We start from the raw sequence: 22,449 nt of genomic DNA on the forward strand, positions 1-22,449 counted from the left end.
TTTGTGTAATTTTCACCTGTCACAAAATAGTATTAATTTTTTAAACTTTGCTAAATGTAAAAATCATTCTTAGGTCATAGACAATACAGAAAAAGGTGGCGGGTCAGATATGGCTCACGGATCATACTTACTGTGCCAATCCGTGATCTAGAGGACCTTTCCAAATTATAAGTGCATCATTACCAGAGATTCTAATAAAATCTAGAATGGAAAAATCTTGATCACCAAATTCAAATACAGAGTATTTAAAAATATAATATGATTTCTATAAGAAGGTAGGAAATTATGAACAAACCCCAAATGTAGTCCTTTACAGGTGTGGTGTTTTCATCTTGATGCATAGAGTATGTTGAGTATATATTGAGTTTTTGCTATCAGCCTACTAATATTAGAAACACTGGGTACTCTGTGAGGATTAAAGAAAGTATTTAATTGTCTGAGATAGGTTTTGTTTTTATGACTTTAGGACATTTTAATAAGTATCTCTTATGAAACCTGGAGTAGAGATTTTCCATAGTAGTGTATATTATGACTATTTAAGAGATTTGATAAAAATATAAGTGTTTAGGTTTCATCTCCAAAGATTGTTTAGTTGCATTTTAAGTAATTCTCAGGAGCAACCATCGGTCTAGTTAAGCATCTTCTCCTTTGATGGATTCAAAGATAGAGTGAAAACTATTTTTTAAAAATAATATATTAACTGGGCACAGTGGTGCATGCCTGCAGGACCATTGCAAGTTTGAAGCCAGCCTCAGCAACTTAACAAGACCCTCTTTCAAATTGAAAACTAAAAAAGAGTGAGGGATATAGCTCAGTGGTGAAGCATCCTTGGGTTCAATCCCTAGTACTGCAGAATTGATCATGATAATGAAAAAACAATATATTTGCAGTAAACATTCTTAAAGGTATTTCAAACTGGCTAAATAGGAATGTATAAAATAATATCATCCATCTGCTGTCTCATCTATGAAAGTTGTTGTTAAATCTATTTGTTTATAACAAGTAGGACTGTCCAATAATCTACCATTTTTTGATATGTTTTCATACAATATTTTTAGACATTTAGAGAAATTCATTTCTCATAACTGCATTTTTGAGAGATTTTTAAAAAGCACAGAAGATAATTGGTAAGTGACTTTGAAATTGGGGCTGATGACAGTTGCAGATTGGGAGCAGAGCTATTTCTAGGGTTATTTGGAGATAATGATCCCAGGTTCAATTTTGTGTCACCTCTTGCCATATATACCCAAGCCATGAGTCCTATTGGAATAAATGTAAAGTTAAGTGCAAGACCATGAGAGGAGGTCCTCAAGTTATTTGGGGTTCATATTTGGCTGAATTTACATGGTGCAATCCACTGGAGATAATGCTTTCAATTACCTTTTACTGCATATGTCAGAATGTTTTCCTGTTAACTGATATAGTGTTTTAACGTTTGGCTTTAGAATGTTTTAGTACAGATATACAGGGGCAAATTCTTCAATTAATTAAATTCTAGAGACAAATTGTTCAATGAAGCCACAGATTCAGAGAGGCTGTGGTATCCCCTCCTGTCCTGTTGTTTCTTCTCCCACTGAGGTTCATGGGTACCCCTCTTGCTCTACCCTCAGGGTCCTGCAGCTGTCTTCACTTTAACTAGTCACAGGTTTCATGTGATTGCCACTTACAAGTAGGTCCTTGGATTTGCTTACCCAGAGTGGCCAAGATATCTAGAGGCCCTGTTCACAACAGAGTTACATTGATCTATCAGGTAATTCCCAAAAATAGTAGTAACAGGAAAACTAGTGAAACTAAATATTCTCAGCAGAGTTCAGTTTTTTCCGTGATAACTACAGGGTGTCAGTACACTCCCTGGGTGTCCTATAATTCAGTGTAATCCTGAGGCTTTCTTTGTGAAGTAAGGCTCACCCTCACAGGTTGATGTGGGTCTTAGTCCCACAAGAGTGCCAGTTCCAAGTCTAAACTTCCAGTCCTTTTACCCTGCTTTACATAGGATTCCCATGCCCTTCTCATGGAGCTTGATCACTTGCTATAGTGGCTCACAGAACTTAAGGGAACACTTTTTAAAACTCACTTATTATGAAGGACACAACTTGGGGAACAGCCAGATGAAAGAGGTGCATGGGCAGGGAGTAGAGAAGTGTGAGTCACGGGGCTGCTGTGCTTTCTGGGCATGCCACCCTCACAGCGCCTTCATGTGTTCAGCAACCCCAAAACTTAACAAATTTAGGAATTTTGTAGAGCTTAGCCTCCAGACCTCCTCCCTCCTTCCTGGAGGTGGATACTGCTAAAAGGTCCAGTTTTTATAATTTCATGGTCCTCCTGGTGACCAGTACCTCAGGAGGCTGTGTGGGTGCCTCAGTCACCTCACTGGCATAAACTCAAATAGAATATGAAAGAACTACTTATAAATAGCAAAAGGCACCTTTGTCAGGAAATTCCAAGGGTTTGAGGAGCTCTGTGCCAGCAAACATGTCAGAGACCAAGTATATTTTTTATTTCACCAAATAAAAGCTACCATTTTTTAATGTATAGTTGTTAGGTGAATATTTTGTATATTTACATTGTTTTGCAACCAATCTCCAGACTTTTTTTTTTAATCTTTCAAAACTGAAACTCCGCACCTCTTAGATCCAGTAACCCTTCCTCCTGCTCTCAGCTCCTGGTATCAACCACTTCATTTTCTGTTTGTGTGAATTTGACTACTCTAGATAGTTATGCAAGTGGAATGGTGCAGTATTAGGCCTTTTGTGACTGGAGCATTTCTCTGAGTATTATGTCCTCAAGGTTCTTCCATGTTGAACCATGTGACCTTTAAAAACTGAATAATTTTTCATTATATGTATATGCCACATTTTGTTTATCCATTTATCCATTGATGGACTCTTGGATTGCTTCCAGTACTTGGCTATTGTGAATAATGCCACTTTGAGCATGGTTATGCCAGTATCTCCTGGAGATTCTACTTTTAGTCCTTTTGGCTATATACCCAGAAAAGGGATTGCTGGATCATATGGTAATTCTATTTTTACTTTTTTGAGGAACTGCCATACTGTTTTTTATAGCAGTTGCATCCATTTTAAATTCCCACCAACATTGTATATTGGTGCTTGAATGATAATTGGTTTGGGTAAAATGGATTCAACTAATTTATTTTTGTGCTCTTTATTATTGACTTTTACGCTTACTAGTGAATGTTTAGCACAAAGAGTAGATGAGATCCTTTGCATTATACAATGTGTATATACCAAGGATGATCTTCCTGGTGACAGCGAAACATTTTGAAATCAGCTCTTTTCAGTTATTAGTATTAGAAAATTTACCTTAATCAGTTTAAATAAAACAAAGGATTTTTTAAACAAAGAAACTGGGGTGTTATGTTTTAAAATAGTAATGTGACAGGACTTAAAAATTACTGGAATAAGGGACTTGGTTGTCTCTTGTCTTTGGAGGATCTGTTTTTCTTTCTTCCTTTATTGTGGCTTCAATGCATGATGAGGAAATTGATTTGGCTTCAGCTATTCAAGGACCAAGGAGACTCTCAGTTTGTCCCAATCTTGAATTTCCAAGGGAAGAGGCTCATTGGCCCAGCTTGGATCCATTGCTGGCCAAAATTGTACCTCACAAGTATAACCAGGGAGATGAATCTACAAGAACAGAGCATCAATATTTATGGGAAACTGTGGATTGATTGGAACGCAACAGGGTACCAGGGGAAAGAGAATGAAAAGCGTGTGTGTAATCATCAGGATTTAGTTAGTACCACTATATGTCAGGTGCTGTGCTAGGAATTTTTCACATCCATCATCTCATTCAACCTTTCCCCAAACCATGGGTGCTCACTATTAAGTGAATTTTCTAAGATGTGTTAACAGAATGGTTAATCCTTTGCTTTTCCTTTCAGAGATGTGGTACTGGATCTTCCTGTGGGCTCTCTTCTCCTCTCTGTTTGTCCATGGTGCTGCAGGAGTGTTGATGTTTGTGATGCTGCAGAGGCACAGGCAGGGAAGAGTCATCTCCATCATTGCTGTCAGCATTGGGTTTTTGGCTTCTGTAACTGGAGCAATGATTACCAGTAAGTAGGTTTTGTTTTGTTTTAGGGCATATTTTTTTTGATAATAAACTTATCATTTGGGTAAGTATTCTCATTGTAAGTGTTACTAGATAGTTGTACTTTACTATTTAAAGAGTCATTATACACGGTTTTGTGGGAATTAGAAATACTCAGAAAAATTGGCACTGGGCAAAGCAGTTCAATGGTAATATTTATCTTATAGTTATTGTAGCTTCTCATTATTTAGAAAAAAAGAAAGGTAGGCACAAAAATATGAAAATGATAATTGTCATAAAAAATAGTGAAAGTATGACCACTGGGTCTTTGGTGGTATCTGCCTGTGGCTGCAAAATATAATTACCTTTCTTTTTAGAAGTACCTAAAGTTTTGTGACAGATCTCTAGCCAGCTAGAAATTAACCACTTCAGAGTGCCCTCTAGCGACCACTCAAGTGTTCTGCGAGGCCAACTTGTGCATTCCACTTTTGTCCTCCTGGGCTTCTCTTGACACCCAGCTCTAACTTTGGCTTCAGAATTAGTTCTGGTTTCTGTAGCTGCTAGTTGACAGAACCTGTATGTATCCAGACTCTGAAGTGCCATGTTGTTTCCTTGGTATGTCTCTGTTGGCGACTGGCTGCTTCTCTGTGTTGCCGTTGATTCTGTCCCTGCTAATAGATAACGGAGACTTATAGCACGTTCCTTTCTGGCCTGCTTCCAGATGTCTGGGGCAGCTCATAGCTACTGCTAGATCTGTATTTATGAGAGGCTTCTTCCTTTCAGTTGATTTTTGCCCCAGAAGTAAGAGAAAGGCCTTATCTTTATAGTTAAGGGCTCCCTCCTTTACTTCTTTTGAAGTGGTTGCCCTCCTGGCCTTGAGAGGAAAGCTCTGCTCCCATGTGTGTGAGTATCCTCTGGCACTGATAAGCAATCACAAAATACTCCTGGGAATTAGCAGGAAGTCTCCTTTCTTATCCTTTCTTCATACTAAATGAAGAATTTTAATAAATTTGATTTTTCTGTGTTAAGTTTTTGTTTTTGCTTTTGTTGTTTCTCATTAGCTATAATTTTGTCACATGATGCCTCACCTATTTTGCCATACATAGGATTTCAAACAGGAACTTTGAGCCAAAGCACAGGGCATGCATAATGGGGTAGTAGGAGATTCAGCTGGAAAGTGAGAATAGAGCCAGGACCTAGAGGGCCTTAGAAGGCCAGCTGGAAAGTTTGAAGCTTTATCCTGCTGTCCATTGGAGACAAGTAGATATTTTTGAATGGGGCTGATAAAGGACATAGTAATTCAAAATTCAAATTTGTTTGATAGATAAATATAGAGTATATGTAAAGAGCCAAGAAGAAACTCTGGAAGGACAGATGCTTTGTCCATCTTCATCACTGCTATACCCCCAACTTTAAAAGCATGGTAGATGTCCAAAGAGTACTGGTTATATGGGTGGATAGAATGAGGGGGAAAAAGAAGGAGGAAGCAGGGAAGAAGAAGGTGGAAAATTAAAGGAGGGAGAATCAAGAGGAATTACTAGTGAGCCTGTGCTCAAGATCTGAGATAGAGTAACAGCTTGGGTTGGAAAGGAAGGAGTTGATGTAAGAACTGTGACAAAGGACAAAAAATCCAAATCTGTTATTAGTCCCTGTGGAGGTATTTAGAAACACATGATGGGGGTCACCCATGCCTTTGATGAGGGCTTGTGTTGTAACTGGAACCATGAGTGGAGGAGGAGGAGGAGGAACAGCTTCTCAGGAGTTGTAAGCAGTATGCACATATGTGTGCTGCTGTCAAACTTCAGAGAGTGTGAAGAATATAATTCCACTCCCATTTGTCTCTAATGATGTGTATGCACATATAACCCACTTTTAATTTAGTCAAGAATAAAATGAGCCAGTGATTTTAGAAACTGCAATGTTATATTTTAAAATCATTAAAAGTATGAAAGTCTGATAGAACTTGAAGTAAAAATTTGCACCCACATTATCAATAAAACGTTCAGATTTCTTCTGCCTAATGTTTGGACTTGCAAGTACTTGAATTGAGAAAAGTCGTCAATATGAATATTTAGTTGTATTTTTTCCCTAAATGCAGGTCATGAGTGCCAGCTTACTCAAGTCTGTGTATTCAGTTCAGCAAGCAAGTGCTGAAGATCTGTATTCAATAAGATACTGAGTTTTAATCCATATCTGTTAACACTTGTTACTTCTTAGATTTTATTTCCAAAAGAGTAGCTTTTTTCATTTTAGTTAGTATTGATAGTTAATGTGGAATTGACAAAAAATGGCTTTCTTTCAAAATAGAGCCTAATTTTAGCTGTTTATTTTAGCTATGCTAAAGGTGTAAAGAGACATCTCAGTGATGGTTGAATTTGCATTTCTCAGATTACTGATGCGGTTCAGCATCTCTTATGCTTATTTATATATTTAGATTTCCTTTTATGCACAGTGCTTTTTAAAATTCTGTGATTTTCTTTGGATGCTCTTATTTCCCTATTAAGTTGGATCAGGGATATTGGTTTCCTGTTGATTTTGGACTTTACAGATAACTTTCTCATTCTTTTATCAGTTACCTTTACCCACAGTGTCATTTATTGAGTAGAAGGGCCTGTAATCAGCTTAAAGAGGTTATTCTCTTTTATAATTTAGGGTCTTATTTCAGAAGTTCTTGCCCATACCAAGATCAGAAGATATCCTGATGTATGTACTTCTGTTAATTTGGTAGTTTCACCTTTTATATTAAGGTTTCTAATTCATCTAGAGCAGGAGTCAGCAGACACTTTCTTAAAGGGCCAGGCAGTAAATATTTTAGACTTTGTCAGCCAGTGATGCCTGTAGCACTATTTACCCTGCCATTTAAAGCAAAAGGAAGCATAGGCATATGGAAAAGGATGGATGTGGCATCTGGCATTGCGGTCATAATCATATCCCCCTCCCCTCCATTTCGAGTGACCTTTGTCTTTGGTGTTATTTAGATTCTAGGTGGGCCTTTTTCCCTCTCACATAGTAAGTCAGTTCTTACCATCCTCTGGAAGTCTGTCATTTCTTCATTGATTTGAATTGCCACCTTCACTGTGCATTGTGTTCTCTATGTGCAGGGTCTGTCTACAATCTCTGTCGTTGCAATAGGGCTACATTTTCTATGCCTCTAATTTTGTCATGTATTAGTATCTGTCAAGGATAGGGCCTTTCTTGTTACTTTTCTTTTTCAAAGTTAACTACTCAGGACTGTTATTCTTTCATATAAATTTTTAATATGTCTACTGAATATCTAAAAACATATGTCTGTGATTTTATTAGGACTTCATTGGATGTGAAGGTTAATTTTGGAGGAATTGTCATATCAAATTATGTCACCCAAGAACATGCAGTATCTCTCCATTTGTTGATATCTTCCATGCATTTTATTCGAGTTTAAATGTTTTATTCTAATAGGAAGGTTCCATATTTTGGAGTAAGATAATTCATGATTACTTTTGATTTTATGGCTATTGTGCATGATATCTTTTAAAACTACATTGTTTAGTCTTGTGAAGTTTTGTAAGTTGTGCTTATGAAAGGTTAACAAAAAACTGGTACATCACAGAGATAGATGAATAGACTCCCGGCATACTAAGAAAGTGTAAAATATAGAAATAATAGATGAAATAACTTTTTAGTAATAAAGATAAAATAAGGAATCATAAAAATAGTTTTATGAACAGCTACATATTTCTAAATATGAAATGTCAAGATTGTTGTAAGGAGAAATGGGAAATATGATTAGAACAGTGATTATTTTTTTTAACAATTTAAGTGGTAAAGACCCTCCAGATTTAACTAGGATTTGCAGGTGAGTTCTACCAAATATTCAAGGAATAGTCAATTCATACTTTATCCAAATTTTACAGAAAAAAGGAAAAATGAAAGTTTTGCACAGATTATTTGCTGAGGCCAGCATGAGCCAGTTGCTACTCAGGATGAAAACTACATGAGAAGAGACATGTTTAGGCTCATTTGCCTTGTGAATGTTGTCTTGGATTGTAGAGAGGGTTCAGTGTCAGAATGGGTTAACTATTCCAATAAAACATTATGTATAGACAGCAACATTTGAATTGTATATAATTTTCCTATATCACAAGATATTCTGTAGATTTTTTTTAATCCATCTAGATATGTGAAAACCATTCCCAGCTTTCATGCTGCACAAAAACAGATTTGGCCTGTGGATTACAGGATACCCACCCCTGATCTAACTTTATGAACTGATAAATTCAGCACACTATTAAAATGAATTGTGCCCCCCCCCTTTTATTGCTGTGAGGAAATATGCTGGGCACATCCCATTGCTTTTCAATGGAATACCCCTGTGGCAGTTTGTGCTGCTCTTTGTTGACACTCTTCACCACTGTTGACTGTCCTCCCTCCCTAGGTTTACACCCTTTACTCATCTGCAGAGCAAATTTGCTGTGTTGTTTTCTCTACTTCATATCCACTACGCCAGTCTGGTCTTGCCCCTTAATGCTTTGGGGATGTATTTCTAAATTTTCTGCTATTGTTCACAGTGGAAGTTCCAGACATCTATCATTTATTCTGAGAACCCTGTCTAACTTCTGTCTTTTCATTTTTGTATATGAATTTAGCCTCATGTTTCACCAAGAAAGTGAAGTCCATGTGTATTCTTTCAACTGACTATTGACCAGCAAAGACACCTTAGAGAGAGGGAAAACTACAGTGTATGTTGGGGAAAGCTATTTGTTAACATATATAAATGTAAAAAAAGATTAATATCCAAGCTGTATTGTTAACAACAATAAAAAAAAAAACCTATGAGTTAAATCAGAAAAAAATAACCCAGTAGAAAAATGGATGAAATATTTGACAGGTGTTTCATAGGAGTAGAAATCCTCATGGCCAATAGTTTATGAAGAAAAGCTTAATCACATTAATTGTCAGGGGAATGTAAAATAATCATAAAGATAACATTATTTACCTACCAGATTGACAAAAGAGAAAAAGATTAAGGTATCAACACATGAATTCCTTCTATTCTTGATATGGAGTACCTGGGATTAAGCTGGTATAGCTAATTCAGGAAAGCTATTTGACATTGCCTGGTGGGGTTAAATATGCCCACCCCACCAGGGCACTGTGAAGAATAGATTGCTAAGAAATCGTTGACTGCATTTGTGGCTCAGGGGTAAGTATGGGAGTGTTGATGAGGTTAGTGTTTGTGAATTAAGTGTTGGGAACAGAGGTCACCAGTAGAAAAATGGAGGAGCTCTGGCACATTGATACTCAAGTCTTTCCAACCTCAGGAAAGGAATAAACCACAGCTACATCCAAGGGAATGTATTTATTCTCTGTTACAAGTAAATGTCTTTCCTGCTACTTAAAATCAGGAGTTCAGTAAACTTTTTTACTGTATAAATATTTTTGTTTGAAAAATATGATTGAATGATACTTTGACCTTTATCATGAAAATTTCTTGGAATTATAGGGAAGTTTAGGCAATTTAGATACTAAAATTAATTTTAAAATGTTTTAGTTATATAAATAATATGTCACTGTATTTGCCATGTTAAAAAATAATGGATAAAGTTCTTTGACTAACTCTATCAAACATGTGCTCTTCTCAAAATTAATCCCTATTTTGAGTTTGATGTATTTCCCCCAGGTTCAGTTTCTGCATTATATTCAACCAACATATACATACATACATACATACATACATATGTGATTCTATGTCAGCTTATGTGTTTTTATTTTTTTAAATTTAAATTTTATTTTTATTGATTATTTTTAGTTATATATAATATTAGGGTTCATTTTGAAATAATTATGAGAACATGGAATACAAAGTGCTCCCCAGCACTTCCCTGTTGCCCCTCTCTCTGCTCCCCTCACTCTACTCTACTGATCTTTCTGAAATTCATTTATGTTTTTTTTTTTAATTAGTGTCTTGTGGATGGAGATACTCGATGTTGGGATTCATTGTGCTGCATTTATTATGTGCACATGAAAGTTCAGTCACATTCATTATTCTCTGTTACAAGTAAATGCATTTCCTGCTACTTAAAATCAAGAGTTCAGTAAACATTTTTACTGTATAAATATTTTTGTTTGAAAAATATGATTGATATTTTGGCCATTAGCATGAAAATTTCTTGGAATTATAGGGAAGTTTAGGCAAGTTAAATACTAAAATTAGATTTAAAACTGTCTTCCTTTTCCTATCCCTCCTCCGTTCCCTTCAGCCCCCCTCATATTTTTCTTTTGAAATTGTGAGGTCCTTGGTGTGGACTTGGTATGGTTTATGCATCCTCGAGCTGATGAGCAGCAATTTTGCTTTTGTTTACAGAAAGCACTGCACTGATACTTAAATGCATGTACATGGATATACACGTGTGTTTGTTCTGAATTCTAATCATCCATTTGTTTTACACTTAGCAGATATTTTTCTAGTCTTCCTTAACGTCAAACCTTTATGATTTTTTTGCTCTTTATTTGTAGTCTTAAGAGGATCTCTTTTTGGAAGGTCCTAAATATATATTTACCTATATTTTGGTTTATATTTGTGGTTTTATTTTGAGCATTTAGTTCTTTAATACATCTGAAATTTGGGGGAATGATGTGAAGTAGGGACCCAAATTTATTTCTTCCAAATGACTACCCAGTTGTTCAACACCACTTGTAAAGATTGATCCTCTGATTGGGATTTTGACTACTAGCTCAGATTTTTGGAATACTTGTTAGGACCAGCCGCTGTTATAGTAGTATTATCTCCTAAAGGTCAACCCCCACCTGCTCACACCCTGACATCTTACAGCTGAGCGGGTGATGATTCTCCAATGTAGCAGGCAGCTAAGAAGAGGAACTTGGATTTTAACCCTTGAGCCCAGCTTCAAACCCCAGGCTCTAGACCTTAGGTAAAACCAGAAAGGTTTGAATTTATCCTTTGTTTGCCATAAAAGAAAAAAAAACAAACACCAGAGTACTATTTCTCAGGTTTATTTTGACATAATTTCTGATAAAAAAGAAGGCAGAAGATCTTTTAAATTTTTTGAGAATTTCATCTAATTCTAAAACTTGGGCATATGACCAGTAGTACAAGTGATTTTATCACTTGATTAAGTAAATATTGGTGTTTTATTTAATATTGAAATTACAATCAGTTGCTTCATGATTTTTCTGAATTCTTTGTTCTCTTGTACCTTAACATAAAATAAATGGTAGAATGATTTAGAGAATTTTAACCAGACTGTCCTGCATTGAGATCCTAGCTGTTGTGCTTATGTATTTCATTGAGTTACTAATTAAACCTCTCTGAACCTCTGGTTTTTTGCATCTTTAAATTAGGTTATAATACTGAGGGGGTGGTATGATATTTAAATAAGATAATATTTATAAATTTGCTGGCAAGATACATAATATGTGGTAAATATGCTTTCTTAATTTACTTTTAAAACATGCATATGAAGCCCTTGGCATAGATTGGTGATTTGCTTTTCCCATTTATATCTCTTATAAAGAACTACTCTGAGGGATATAATAACTATTATTTGGGGGATTTTTAAAAAAATCTTGAGTGCATGCATTATAGTTATGCACCAAGAGGGCAGTGCATTTTGAAATATTCATAAATACATACTAATGAATGCATATAATTTGCTCCATTTCAATCCCCAGTATATTTGGGAGATTTTAGGTTAAGTTCAAAGACTCAATACTTAGCTAATTGTTTTTAAATTGACAAGTAATAATTTCATCTTTATCTAATTTTTCTGAGTAGGTTTCTATCTTAAGTAATTGTCAATTCAGTGTCTTTAAAAAATGCATTTCTGTCCTTTTTTTTATGTTCCTTTGTTTAACCATCCTAGGATATATAGACAGGTTTTTCCTAGAGAAGTAGTTTTAATATATCTCAGTCTATTATATATAATAATTTAAATGTTTCCTCCTTTATGATTTCAAAATGTGCTTTTAAAATTAGCCACTGGGAGTGTAGCTCAGTGGTAGAGCACTTGCCTGGCACATGTGAGACTAACTGGGTTCCATCCTCGGCCCCAAATAAAAATACCTAAATAAAATAAAGGAATTATGTTCATCTAAAACTAAATTTTTTAAAAATTAGATACTTAGGTCTTCATCATTATATATAGTATGTTAACATGAAGTATTAAATTAGGCCCTGAGTCTCTTCATAACTCTGAGATTCTCTCATTCTGGGAAGGGTGCATAATGTAAAATATTTTCTAGAAGAGATATCAAGCTTATCTTTTACTTTTACTAGTCTCCAAATAATTTTACAGTTGTGTGTTTCTTTTAAAAATTCAGTAAATTATTTTATATGGTGAAATGAATTAGTTACACATTGTTATATTTTATATGATACCGAAGAATGAATTAATTTTACTCAAGTAAAAAAGGGGCAATTTTAAAATTTTCTTTTAAAATTTGGAAATTAAATATGTAGTTTCTCTGCATTATCATTTATAATTATCAACATATTATTTGTCATATTTGTAAAAAGGCTGATCAGGTCCAAGCAGTTGAATGTCCAGGAGAAAGATGACGATAATGGATCATCAGTTTTTACAGACGTCTTTGGTATTATGTAGGCAGCTTATACTACACCTGCATGTCTTTGGGTTGGATAGAAAAGGCATCTTTTCAGTTAAGTGGTTAAGTGGTTAAATGAAGTATGCTAAAGCTAGTTTTTTACCGATCACCCAGAAACCCAAACAGTTTACCTAATGAGGAGACTGAGGGGCTTTCTGTTTTGATGAAATGCGCAGGGGTCCTGTCGCGGTGAGTTAAGCAGCGCGCTTTGTCCTTCTCCCCTCTCTCCTCCAGGTGCCGCGGTGGCCGGCATCTACCGAGTGGCAGGGAAGAACATGGCCCCGCTGGAAGCGCTGGTATGGGGCGTTGGGCAGACCGTATTGACATTAATCATCTCCTTTTCAAGGATCCTCGCCACACTCTGAGGTTTCTGAGGGAATGTCTTATTTCACATAAGGAAACAGATGTACAGATTCCCTGAAAATGGCATTGTGAAGGAGCTGTGGACCGAGCCAGTCGAAACCGAAGAAGACAGACCTTGCGCTGTGTGGAAAGACTGCCCTCTGGCGTCCAAGTGATTGCACTACCGCACTGCACCTTACGTGCCTCCGTCCCAGGCAAGGTGCACAAGACCCATGTGAAGCCTCAAGAAAAAGCACCTTGTTTAGCTGCCAATCAGGTTAACATTGGTGTTGAAATCATTGTTCTTAACAGTGTTGTGTTAAGTTACAGGGACGTTTTGAGGAATTGATATATGTGCCAAACTTTTCTTTTTGACATTGATCATGTGACAGTTTGCAAGTGTAGATGTAGATGAGTGCTGTGAACATATTTGACATGAATTCAGGGTTATGTGGTAAGATTTTGTTTTGTAATGCTGAATCCCCTATGAGTGCTAAATAACTCATTTAATATGGGAGAAATTATTTGGTTTTAATGTGGAGCGTTTCTGGGATTTAGGGCTTTTTAGGCATTATTATTTAATTTATGTGGAAAATAATAGTCTTCTTAATGGAAGATGAGCTAAATTGTTTTAAGGATTCAAAGTAGACCTGTAGGGTGCATACTTTTCACTAACTGGACACCCTTTTAATAGTTTTCCTCATGCATAAATATTTTATTTATATGAATTAAAAAACTTTATGGGTCACACATATTGTCACTTATGTGTCATAAAAATATAATTTGAAATTTTTCTTATGAATTTTGTAAGAAAAAAGTCTGAAATGCATGTTGCATTCTTTGACCCTTCTAAAGAAAGTTTGCCTTGTATCTCACGGAGAAAACATCTTTGTCATTAGCAGCAGTGGGATTATATTACTTGTTGCATCTGTCTTGATTTTTGACAAAACAATCTTTCATTCTGGAGTATTAACTATACTGAAAGAGTGGCCTAAATTAGGCTCTGGAAATAAAAAGGCTCGTTTGTATATAAGTACCAAGTAAGTTATTTAGGAAGAATAATAAACTCTTCTTACTTTGGATATGTGGCAATGTCATGATTCTGCTAAGTAAAAATTGGGGAATACAATAAATAATTTTAAAACTTGGCAGTCTTAACAAATCAGTGAAGTACATATATGTATATGTGTGTATATATGTATACATATATATATATATATATTTGAGTGATTCATTTCAGATGTTCAGTTTATAAGTTACAATTTAAGTTTACTGGAATATGATCACATGTATTAAAAGTGGCACTATCCTTTGTAAAGCATTTTAAGAGATTCTGTCAATACATAATTGTTTGTAAGAAGACAAGAAGTAAGAAAACACAGACCCTAGTCTGGTTGAATCTCCTAATGAGACTTTTTTGGCCAGTTGCAATTATAAACATGCTAACTCAAAGGAGCAGCCATTATAGAGAATACAGAGAACAGTCCAGACAAAAGAGTCCCCTCACTTCTTTATTTAAGTCGACTTTTAAAAATGTAGATTCAATTTAGATCCCATTCAAATTTAAGACTCTTGTTACCTATGCTACTTTTCCTCCATCAAAAAGAATATATTAATTTAATGTGAGAGTTGGGAAGGAGGATACTTTTACCTATATGGAAGCCAGTTTTAAGGGTTTACTGTCACTAGCTTAGAAATTTGTTCAGACAGCAACAACCAATTAGCAAATACTCAATCTTAAAGATCTTTGAAGTAAATTTTAAAATTGATTCTTTTTAATTTGTACAAGTCTACTATTAATTTATGTGTTCTTTATATTTCTAATGTTTCCTCAAATTAAATTTAGACATAACTTTTCCAGGTCAATTTGATTTCTCCTTTTCTGTTGGACTTGAATTGTATTCTTTCTTTACTTTGGCTATCCTATCAATAATTTAAAGCATTTGTGTTCTAGAGGAATTACCAATAATGTGAAAATTGTTTTAGAAGTACAGAATGAATTTTTTAAACATATGGCAATTTTATGACTTAAGAAAATTATCATGGTAATATGGAGCACATGGTTCATAATCCAAAATTAGTCAGAAAATAACATGGACATTGAACATATGAATACGTGGACCAAAGAGATCTGAACTCTTGTTTGTACTCTAGAATGAAAGTATAACTCAGTGGTTAATAGTTAGTCTGTAGCTGTCCTGCAGCTATCTCATTATCAAGTTGACTTACATTAAGGTTTGGGTGTATATGTGTGTGTACTTCTAATTTGGGGGGTATTTTTGTTTCTGTTGCTGTTCTCAGTTATTCCCATAGGGATTTTGTAGAACTGGCACTCTTTTCATGTTTTGAAATGCAGTTGAATAGTATGAATTTATGAAATTGTTTTAATAGCTATTTATATGCCAAGGTTTTTTAAAAGTGAGTAGTTTTCCTATAGAGACGAGATGTCTAATGATATGTATGTGTACACATATATATATCATTATATACATATATAGAGAGCTATATATGAATACAGTCTAACTGGAAAGCTTTTGTTAATGAACACTTTCATGTTCTAGTGGAGAATTTGATATATTTGTTTAGTTGAATGATCTTTTACATAGAGGATGTTTGAGATTTTTGAATTTTGGAAAAGTTTTCTTGGTTTGATAGTGCCGGAGACCCTTGTTTGGGACATGACAAAAGTCCTTATTGACATAGTTGGGTTACAATTTCTTAAGATTTGTATGTGATTTAGCAGTAAATTTTCTTTGTGACAAAGTGCAAGAAGGAAGGGGTAAATCCCCTGCTATTGACACTCCTTTATTTTAAAAATGTTCAGTAAAATATTGCTGATAGTAAATCAATTCCCCAAAGAAGGAACTCTATAAACCCAAAGTTATTTCTTAATATACTGGTTAGACATGGCCATAGATGTGTTAGCCAGGAGCCTCGTGCAAGCTACCAATTTTAAAACTTTAGAAGAAGGGAGGTACAAGTTGTCTGTCCCCTGGCTTAGTTCTTTGGTCACCTAGGGTCGAGAAAGTCCTAAATGATGGCCATGTTCCCTGCTCACAGCTTAATTTTTATTTTAGGTCATACTGCTTACCAAACAGTGTGGTAGTTTGTTTCCCCGTCTCCTTTCCTCATATTTGTAGCACACATTTTCACTGCTACATTTCCAAACCCACATCACTTCTGTTTGTATTTTAAATGACAGAAAGAAATGAATTGGCCTGTGTATTTTCTATTGGTGATGTAAGGAATAGGGATGATTTAAAATCAAAGAGTTTTTTGGAAAAGGTCTTGGAGCACCCTGAGGAAGATGAGGGGGTGGGGCTGCCGCATTAACATGCCTGGGCCATGCTCAACGACCGGCTCATGCAGTTTTGTAAAGACTTTTTGCAGATCTAGGGTGTGCAAAATGCTGGACCAAGTGTTGTCTGCTGTACAGCAGAGATGACCAGGAAGGGATTCCTGTCCTCCAGTCCACCAAGAGCTGGCTTAGAAACAATTGCAAATCCTAAAACGGTTGGGACTGTTGGCTTCCTGATTCTAGTTAGAGTCTGATCCTGTTGCCTGCGCTGTGATTCTGATTTTCCCACTTCATCCACTAAAAGAAATTTCAGTAACTGAGTTGTCATCGCCATGGTGCAGGAGAGGACTGGACTCTCGGCCAGCAACTTTGGCTTGAGTCCAGGCCCTGTAGCTTGTCGACTTTTTGATGTGAACAAATCACTTAACATCTCTGAGCTTCTGTTCATACAGTGTGAAGTGTGATCAATACTGCTTATGGTTTTGTGAGGATTATGTGAGATTATTTACAAATTCAGGCAAAGCAATATGTGTTTGACAGTAAATGATCCTTAGGTAGTTGCCTGAATTTTTCTTTCTTTTTTTTTTTTTTTTTTGGTTGTTCAAAACATTACAAAGCTCATGATATATCATCTTTCATACATTTGACTCAAGTGGGTTATGAACTCCCATTTTTACCCCAAATACAAATTGCAAAATCACATTGAATTTTTCTTAAATAACATTTTGCAAAACCCAGTTGCATATGTTTTATGAAATTCACCTATTTTCATTTATTTCTACATTTTACCTACATTTTTAACATGAAAACTAAAAGAAGAAGAAACAAGTCTTTATAAGAGACTAGGTTATAAACCTAGTCCTTCACATTTTCTCTACCCCTTTGTTTTTAAAATCAGCAGATATTTATCTGAGAAGGCCTCTGGGCTTCAGTGGTGGTGGGAGTGGCCAGGGCAAGCAGGATTGAGTTACAGGTTTGGTGCCACAGGTAGAAGTGGGACAAGAGTGGAGGTGAGGAGCATTTTTCCTCCGATTCACTTAGGATATTCATTAACTCTCTGTTGTATGCAAATTATTATACAGGTTTTGGGGACAGAAAAGTGGGTAAGAGTCAGCCCCTCTGTCACATATGTCCCCCTTTCTTCCATGGACCATGGTGGATTGGGGTCCTGGCTGTTGTGGTTGTTTTGTTTACTGGTTGGGTTTTTTTTGTTGTTGTTGGTTTTGACCATTATTTTAAATGTATATTCATTTTATAATTCAGGAAGTAACAAGATACTAAGAGCACTTTTGGAAATACTCTCAAACTACTTCATTCTTACTGTCCCCAAGTTTTCTCAGAAAGTCTCAAACAACTTCTTTAAACATCCTTATTTATTTTGTTTTCAAGATTAAGAGGAACATGCAAAAAGTCACTGAAGAAATTCTAGTAGACTTAGATTGCAGAGAAGTTTGGTGACATGTGTTGGATAGCTGGGTAAAGTCCTGTGATGATAATCAGTGAGATTCTCCGTCGTTAAAATGGATGAGTCATTGAATGTCTCATTATCTACTGTAATTTCCCATCTTTCTGAAACTCTCCAGGTAGAAGGAACATCATTTGATTAGGAGTTATGGCTTTTTAAATATGTGGTACCACTTTTTAGCAGGAGGAAGTTTAAAGATAGGAAATACTAAGGGGCCACAGGACAAACCTGTGACAAGTGACTCTAGCTCCCTCCTTCTGTTAGGCTGGAGCTACCCTGTGCAAGAGTGTGTGCCACCTGTTTACACAGCACATGTACCTTTGTATGTGGGCTGCACTGAAGCAGCATGTGGTGCTAGGTCACCCCTCCAACTGGAGGGTCTGGTGGTCATGGGCAATACAGTGTTGTTCAGGACGTTGTTGAGTGAGTTTTCTCAACACACATTTGTGAATTTGTTTGGGGCAATACTACATGAAGTATTTTCAGTAAATGTGGAGATATGCTGGTTAATTCTTGATTAAATTAGTGGTGATGCTCAAGTCTCTGAGCTGAGCTGTGAACTCTGATCCTTTCTCCCTGATTGAGCGGGTTCGTTTTGACATTCTTTACATCCCTTGAACATATGTTGAGCTTACATAATAGCCCTTCCTTGATTTTGAGAACTAATTTAGCAGTTTCTTTAAAATCTTCCTCCTTTTCCCAAACAGATGCCATATGTCATGGTTTAGACACACGCACAACTTGTTGATGGAAGAGGAAGTGCTGGTTCAGAAGAGAATTTTCCACACCTGTGGTTATGCAACTGTTACTGAAAAATAACTGGGCAAGTCCGGACAGCATGAACCTCTGCACATTTTTTTTTTTTTTTTTAAGATTCTATACTGTACACATTCACAGTATATCCCTCCTTTGTAGTAACTTGACTGTCCCCTTTTGGGGAATGTCTTTAGGTCTTAAACCAAAACTGGAAAGTAGTGTGACACAAAGACACAGGAAGAGTCACCGTAATGCATGGTCACCTGAATCCCATCACTATGATGCCTTTTCTCCTAAATACGTATTGTAATCACTAAAAAAACACCATTTATTTTTTAGAGCCCCATTAAATAGAATGTTAGCTTGAGAGTACTACTAATGATGAAAAGTTACCCCCCACCTTTTAAATTAAAGTGGGTGCACTCAATCATTAAGTCACTTTGGGATGGAACATTTTGAAGTTTTCTTTATAGACAATAAGTCGAGGCCCCTGTTCAAGGGTAGTGAAAATGACTTATCCTTAGTACTAGGTGAGCTGGGAGTCTGACCGCTGCTGGCCCTTTCCTGGTGTTGGTGACATCAAATGACCATGGAGGAACTGAAGAACATCCTGGCCCTCTCCTTAGCACACGCACCTTCTGACATGAGCTCTACATGTTTAGATGAACAAATAGGAAAATTCACAGTGTTTTTTATTTTAGCAATGTAACTTGGTAAAATTCATCTAATTTTACTCTGAGTATTAGCCCCTGACTCCAGTCATTCTGGAATGAGGGGAGCAACTACTAAAATGTCTTTATTTAAATAGTAAAAGTACAATTTACCTGACAGGTATTAAGACTCACTTTCAAATTGTGCTAACTCTCAGACCACTGATGAATCATTTAGTTAAGTCACAGTACCGTTCGTAAAAGCTAAATGATACCTTAGTGCCTTGAAAGTTAAGATACTTTTGCAAAGTGAATTTAGAGATTCAGGATTGGCACCGATGAGTTGGCTCGAGGCATGTCACCTATGAATGGGAATCTAGATTTTAGGAAGGGTGTTGTTGACACGGGTGTTGGCCACTGACTCCTTATGGTTTGGTGTGAACCGGTAATTGAGCCATTGGCCATGCCAGATGACAGCTGCTTTCATCATGTTTTCATGATGTGGCATTTTCCTCCGCTTTTTTCTTTTTTCAAGTATGAAATTTGGTGGGGGGGTATAGTCAAGCAAATTAAATGTGGGATTTTAAAGTTTAGTTTTGTTGTAAACTAGAGATTCTAGTGTGAACAATGTTAGTTTTATATTGTAGTACAAGGGCAGACACTTTACGTAACCTTTAGAAATATGTTGACCATCAGGGATTTATTTTTACTATAGAAATACTAAATGTACTGTGAAGCTTCAAGATGGGAGGGATCCACCTTGGAGGGGTAGTACACAGAACAAAAGGATATTTGACATTATGTGAACACAATTCCCCCCTTCTGTCAAGAGTATAAACTACACTGTATGAGTATGTGTACTGCATGTTTACATAATAGTTTAATTTTGAAGGATTATTTAAAGACTATGTTTATATATAATACCTAACAAGCTGTAAATATTGTATACTATTGATTTTTAATTTTATATAAGCAATTTTTTATTTCCCAATTCATGTACAAATCCCATTGTGTATATAGCATAATTTCCTGGAGAACACAAATTTTGCAGTGAATTTTAAGTATTTTAATTGCAGAAAGCATCAAGTCAGCCTTAGAGATGTTGATCTTCATTTTAAATTATTTTTCACCACTCATTTTCTTCAAAGGGCAGCAATAAACATACGCAAGTTATTTTTGATTCTAGAAAGTTGGTCTACAGAGATCTAGGTTCCAGTTCATTGCTTTAAAGAAAAGATGCACAATTAATATCATCCAGTGTCTGATCACGAGACCCTTTCCGAGGTCCACGTGTGGCTCTCCTCTTTGTAATATACAGGGTGAACTCTGCCGACACACAAAACATCTGTTAAAGTGAATCCAGCACTTAACTGTCATTACACAGAATTTATTGGATTAAAAATTTGTAATATACAGTATTTTAATAAAGTTTCTGTATTCGATTTCATGCACTTATATATAAATAAACCTGTCTTTAAAAGCTTTATGTAGTGTTTGACTCTTGGTGACGTACCGTCTCTACTCACCCAGGGTGCTTGGTGTCCTCCAGGCCCTCTTGTCACTTTTCTGGGCCAGTTTTATGTATGGATTTTGGAGGTAGTGCTGAAAAGGTACACAACAAATCTAATGACAATGTAGGCATCGTTTATAGATTTGCCTACGTCAACTCCTGGGCCACATAAGTATCTCGTTCTAAGAATTATTGTTTTAAGATGCATGCCATCACTTTTCATAATAATGCACAACCATTTCTTGATTACCTAACATCTTGTAGATACTTCATGTATATTCTTCAACACTAAAGGTAGCTATTCAGGTTTACATCCGCATTTTGAGGTTCAGAGAAGGTAGGAATCTTTTCAGAGCCACACAGCTAACAACTACTGAGCTGAGGATTTCCTGCCCTGTTACCTGTGTTTTTCCCCATTATTCTGAGTTGGTTTCTACAGAAAATTCTAGAAGCTCTTGTGTATAATGAGATATACAAAGACCAGATAACATTATGGAGAGTTGAATTGTCAAATTTATGCATAATTTGAATTTTTGTTAGATTTCTTAGGAAAGTATTTAGACACTCAAGTAGGCCCAGAACTCATCCTGCCTGAGGAGATCAGAGCTAACAACCAGTGCCTGTAAACATAATCAGCCCTGCTGGAATAAAAACTAGCATAACTTTTTAAATTGTGCAAGTATAATGGAAGTAAACATGTTTTCACAAACACTGACATGGCTATCTCACATCATTACCAAATTGAAATATATTTTCTTTTTTTTTCCAGGGAACATAGTCATTCCATTATAAGGTTATAAAATTACTGAATATGTTTCCCCCTTGACCGTGAATCTTAAATTCTTAGACAAAATTCTTGGGATCAAAAAAAAAAAAAAAATCTTGAGATCACAAGTTTTCTGTTTTGATTTTTATCTTTGACTCCTGAAATGATACTTTTGTAGTGTTCTGGTAATAGGTGAGCTGCTGTTGTGCAGGCATCACGGTTCAGACTTTACCCCCCACACAGGATGATGATGCCTCTCTCACAGTCTTAGGGTGGCAGCTGAGCCCCTCATCAGGCTTGTAGAGGAAGAATGTGTCGGGTTTGCTGAGTAGATACTGATGCCAGGAAGTGGAACCTTCATTAATTCACAGAATAGGACCTAAAAGCTTTAGGGTACAGAGAGGGAAGTAGAAAGCACCCAGGGCAGATCCTCCAGGAGTAGAAATTGGGTTTGTCTCCAGCTTCTAATGAAACCTTAGGAAGAAGAGTCTATCCCATATCACCGCTCCTGTTTATTTGCTCTTAGTTTCCCACTATTTTTTGTCACCAGATATTTCTTTTGGCCAAGTTTATGAATATTCTTCAGACAGGAAATTCTGGAGACTGATTGCAAAACAGTTCCATCAGGTGAACTACTTGCAAGGCAGCAGTTCCATCACTAGATGGCACAATAGTCCTATTTTATTTCTCTCCTTGTTCTTGGGCATTAGTTCTTCCCTAGGAACACAAAATAACTGCACTTTTGAACTCACTCCCGTAGGATGCATCTAACAATTTTTTTTCTCTAAAATATAAGAGAATAAGCCAAACATAAGCAAAATTACTAATGAATTTTACTGAGGAAAGTTAAGATTCAGGGTTGTTTGCAAGTCAGAAAATCACTAGTATGATTTTTGATAAGCCATTACTCTGGCTTGATTTATGCATTTTTCTTAAATTAAATCTGTTAATGCATAATGACTTGTTACCACATTGAATAGTCATCACTTCTAGTGACAGGTACATAAC

General features: G+C 36.0%; 1 protein-coding gene across 4 annotated transcripts in view; it reads left to right on the plus strand.

The window, feature by feature from the left end:
• Tmem170b (transmembrane protein 170B) overlaps positions 1–20,627 on the plus strand; it is a 34,904-nt gene extending 14,277 nt beyond the window's left edge. The window contains exons 2-4 of one of the 4 annotated variants that reach the window (XR_013091683.1): positions 3,905–4,075; positions 12,889–13,273; positions 18,467–18,520. Coding sequence is in view for 3 of the 4 variants with exons in the window: in XM_076859196.1 (XP_076715311.1) it covers positions 3,905–4,075; positions 12,889–13,019 (302 nt within the window). In the remaining variant the exon portion in view is untranslated. Of the gene's footprint in view, positions 1–3,904; positions 4,076–12,888 lie in introns of all 4 variants that reach the window. The other 3 variants (XM_076859193.1, XM_076859196.1, XM_076859194.1) reach the window with 3 other exon arrangements.
• Positions 20,628–22,449: the final 1,822 nt, after the last annotated feature.

The sequence above is a fragment of the Callospermophilus lateralis genome, chromosome 6 (genome assembly GCF_048772815.1).
Source record: "Callospermophilus lateralis isolate mCalLat2 chromosome 6, mCalLat2.hap1, whole genome shotgun sequence".
NCBI classification, from domain to species: domain Eukaryota; kingdom Metazoa; phylum Chordata; class Mammalia; order Rodentia; family Sciuridae; genus Callospermophilus; species Callospermophilus lateralis.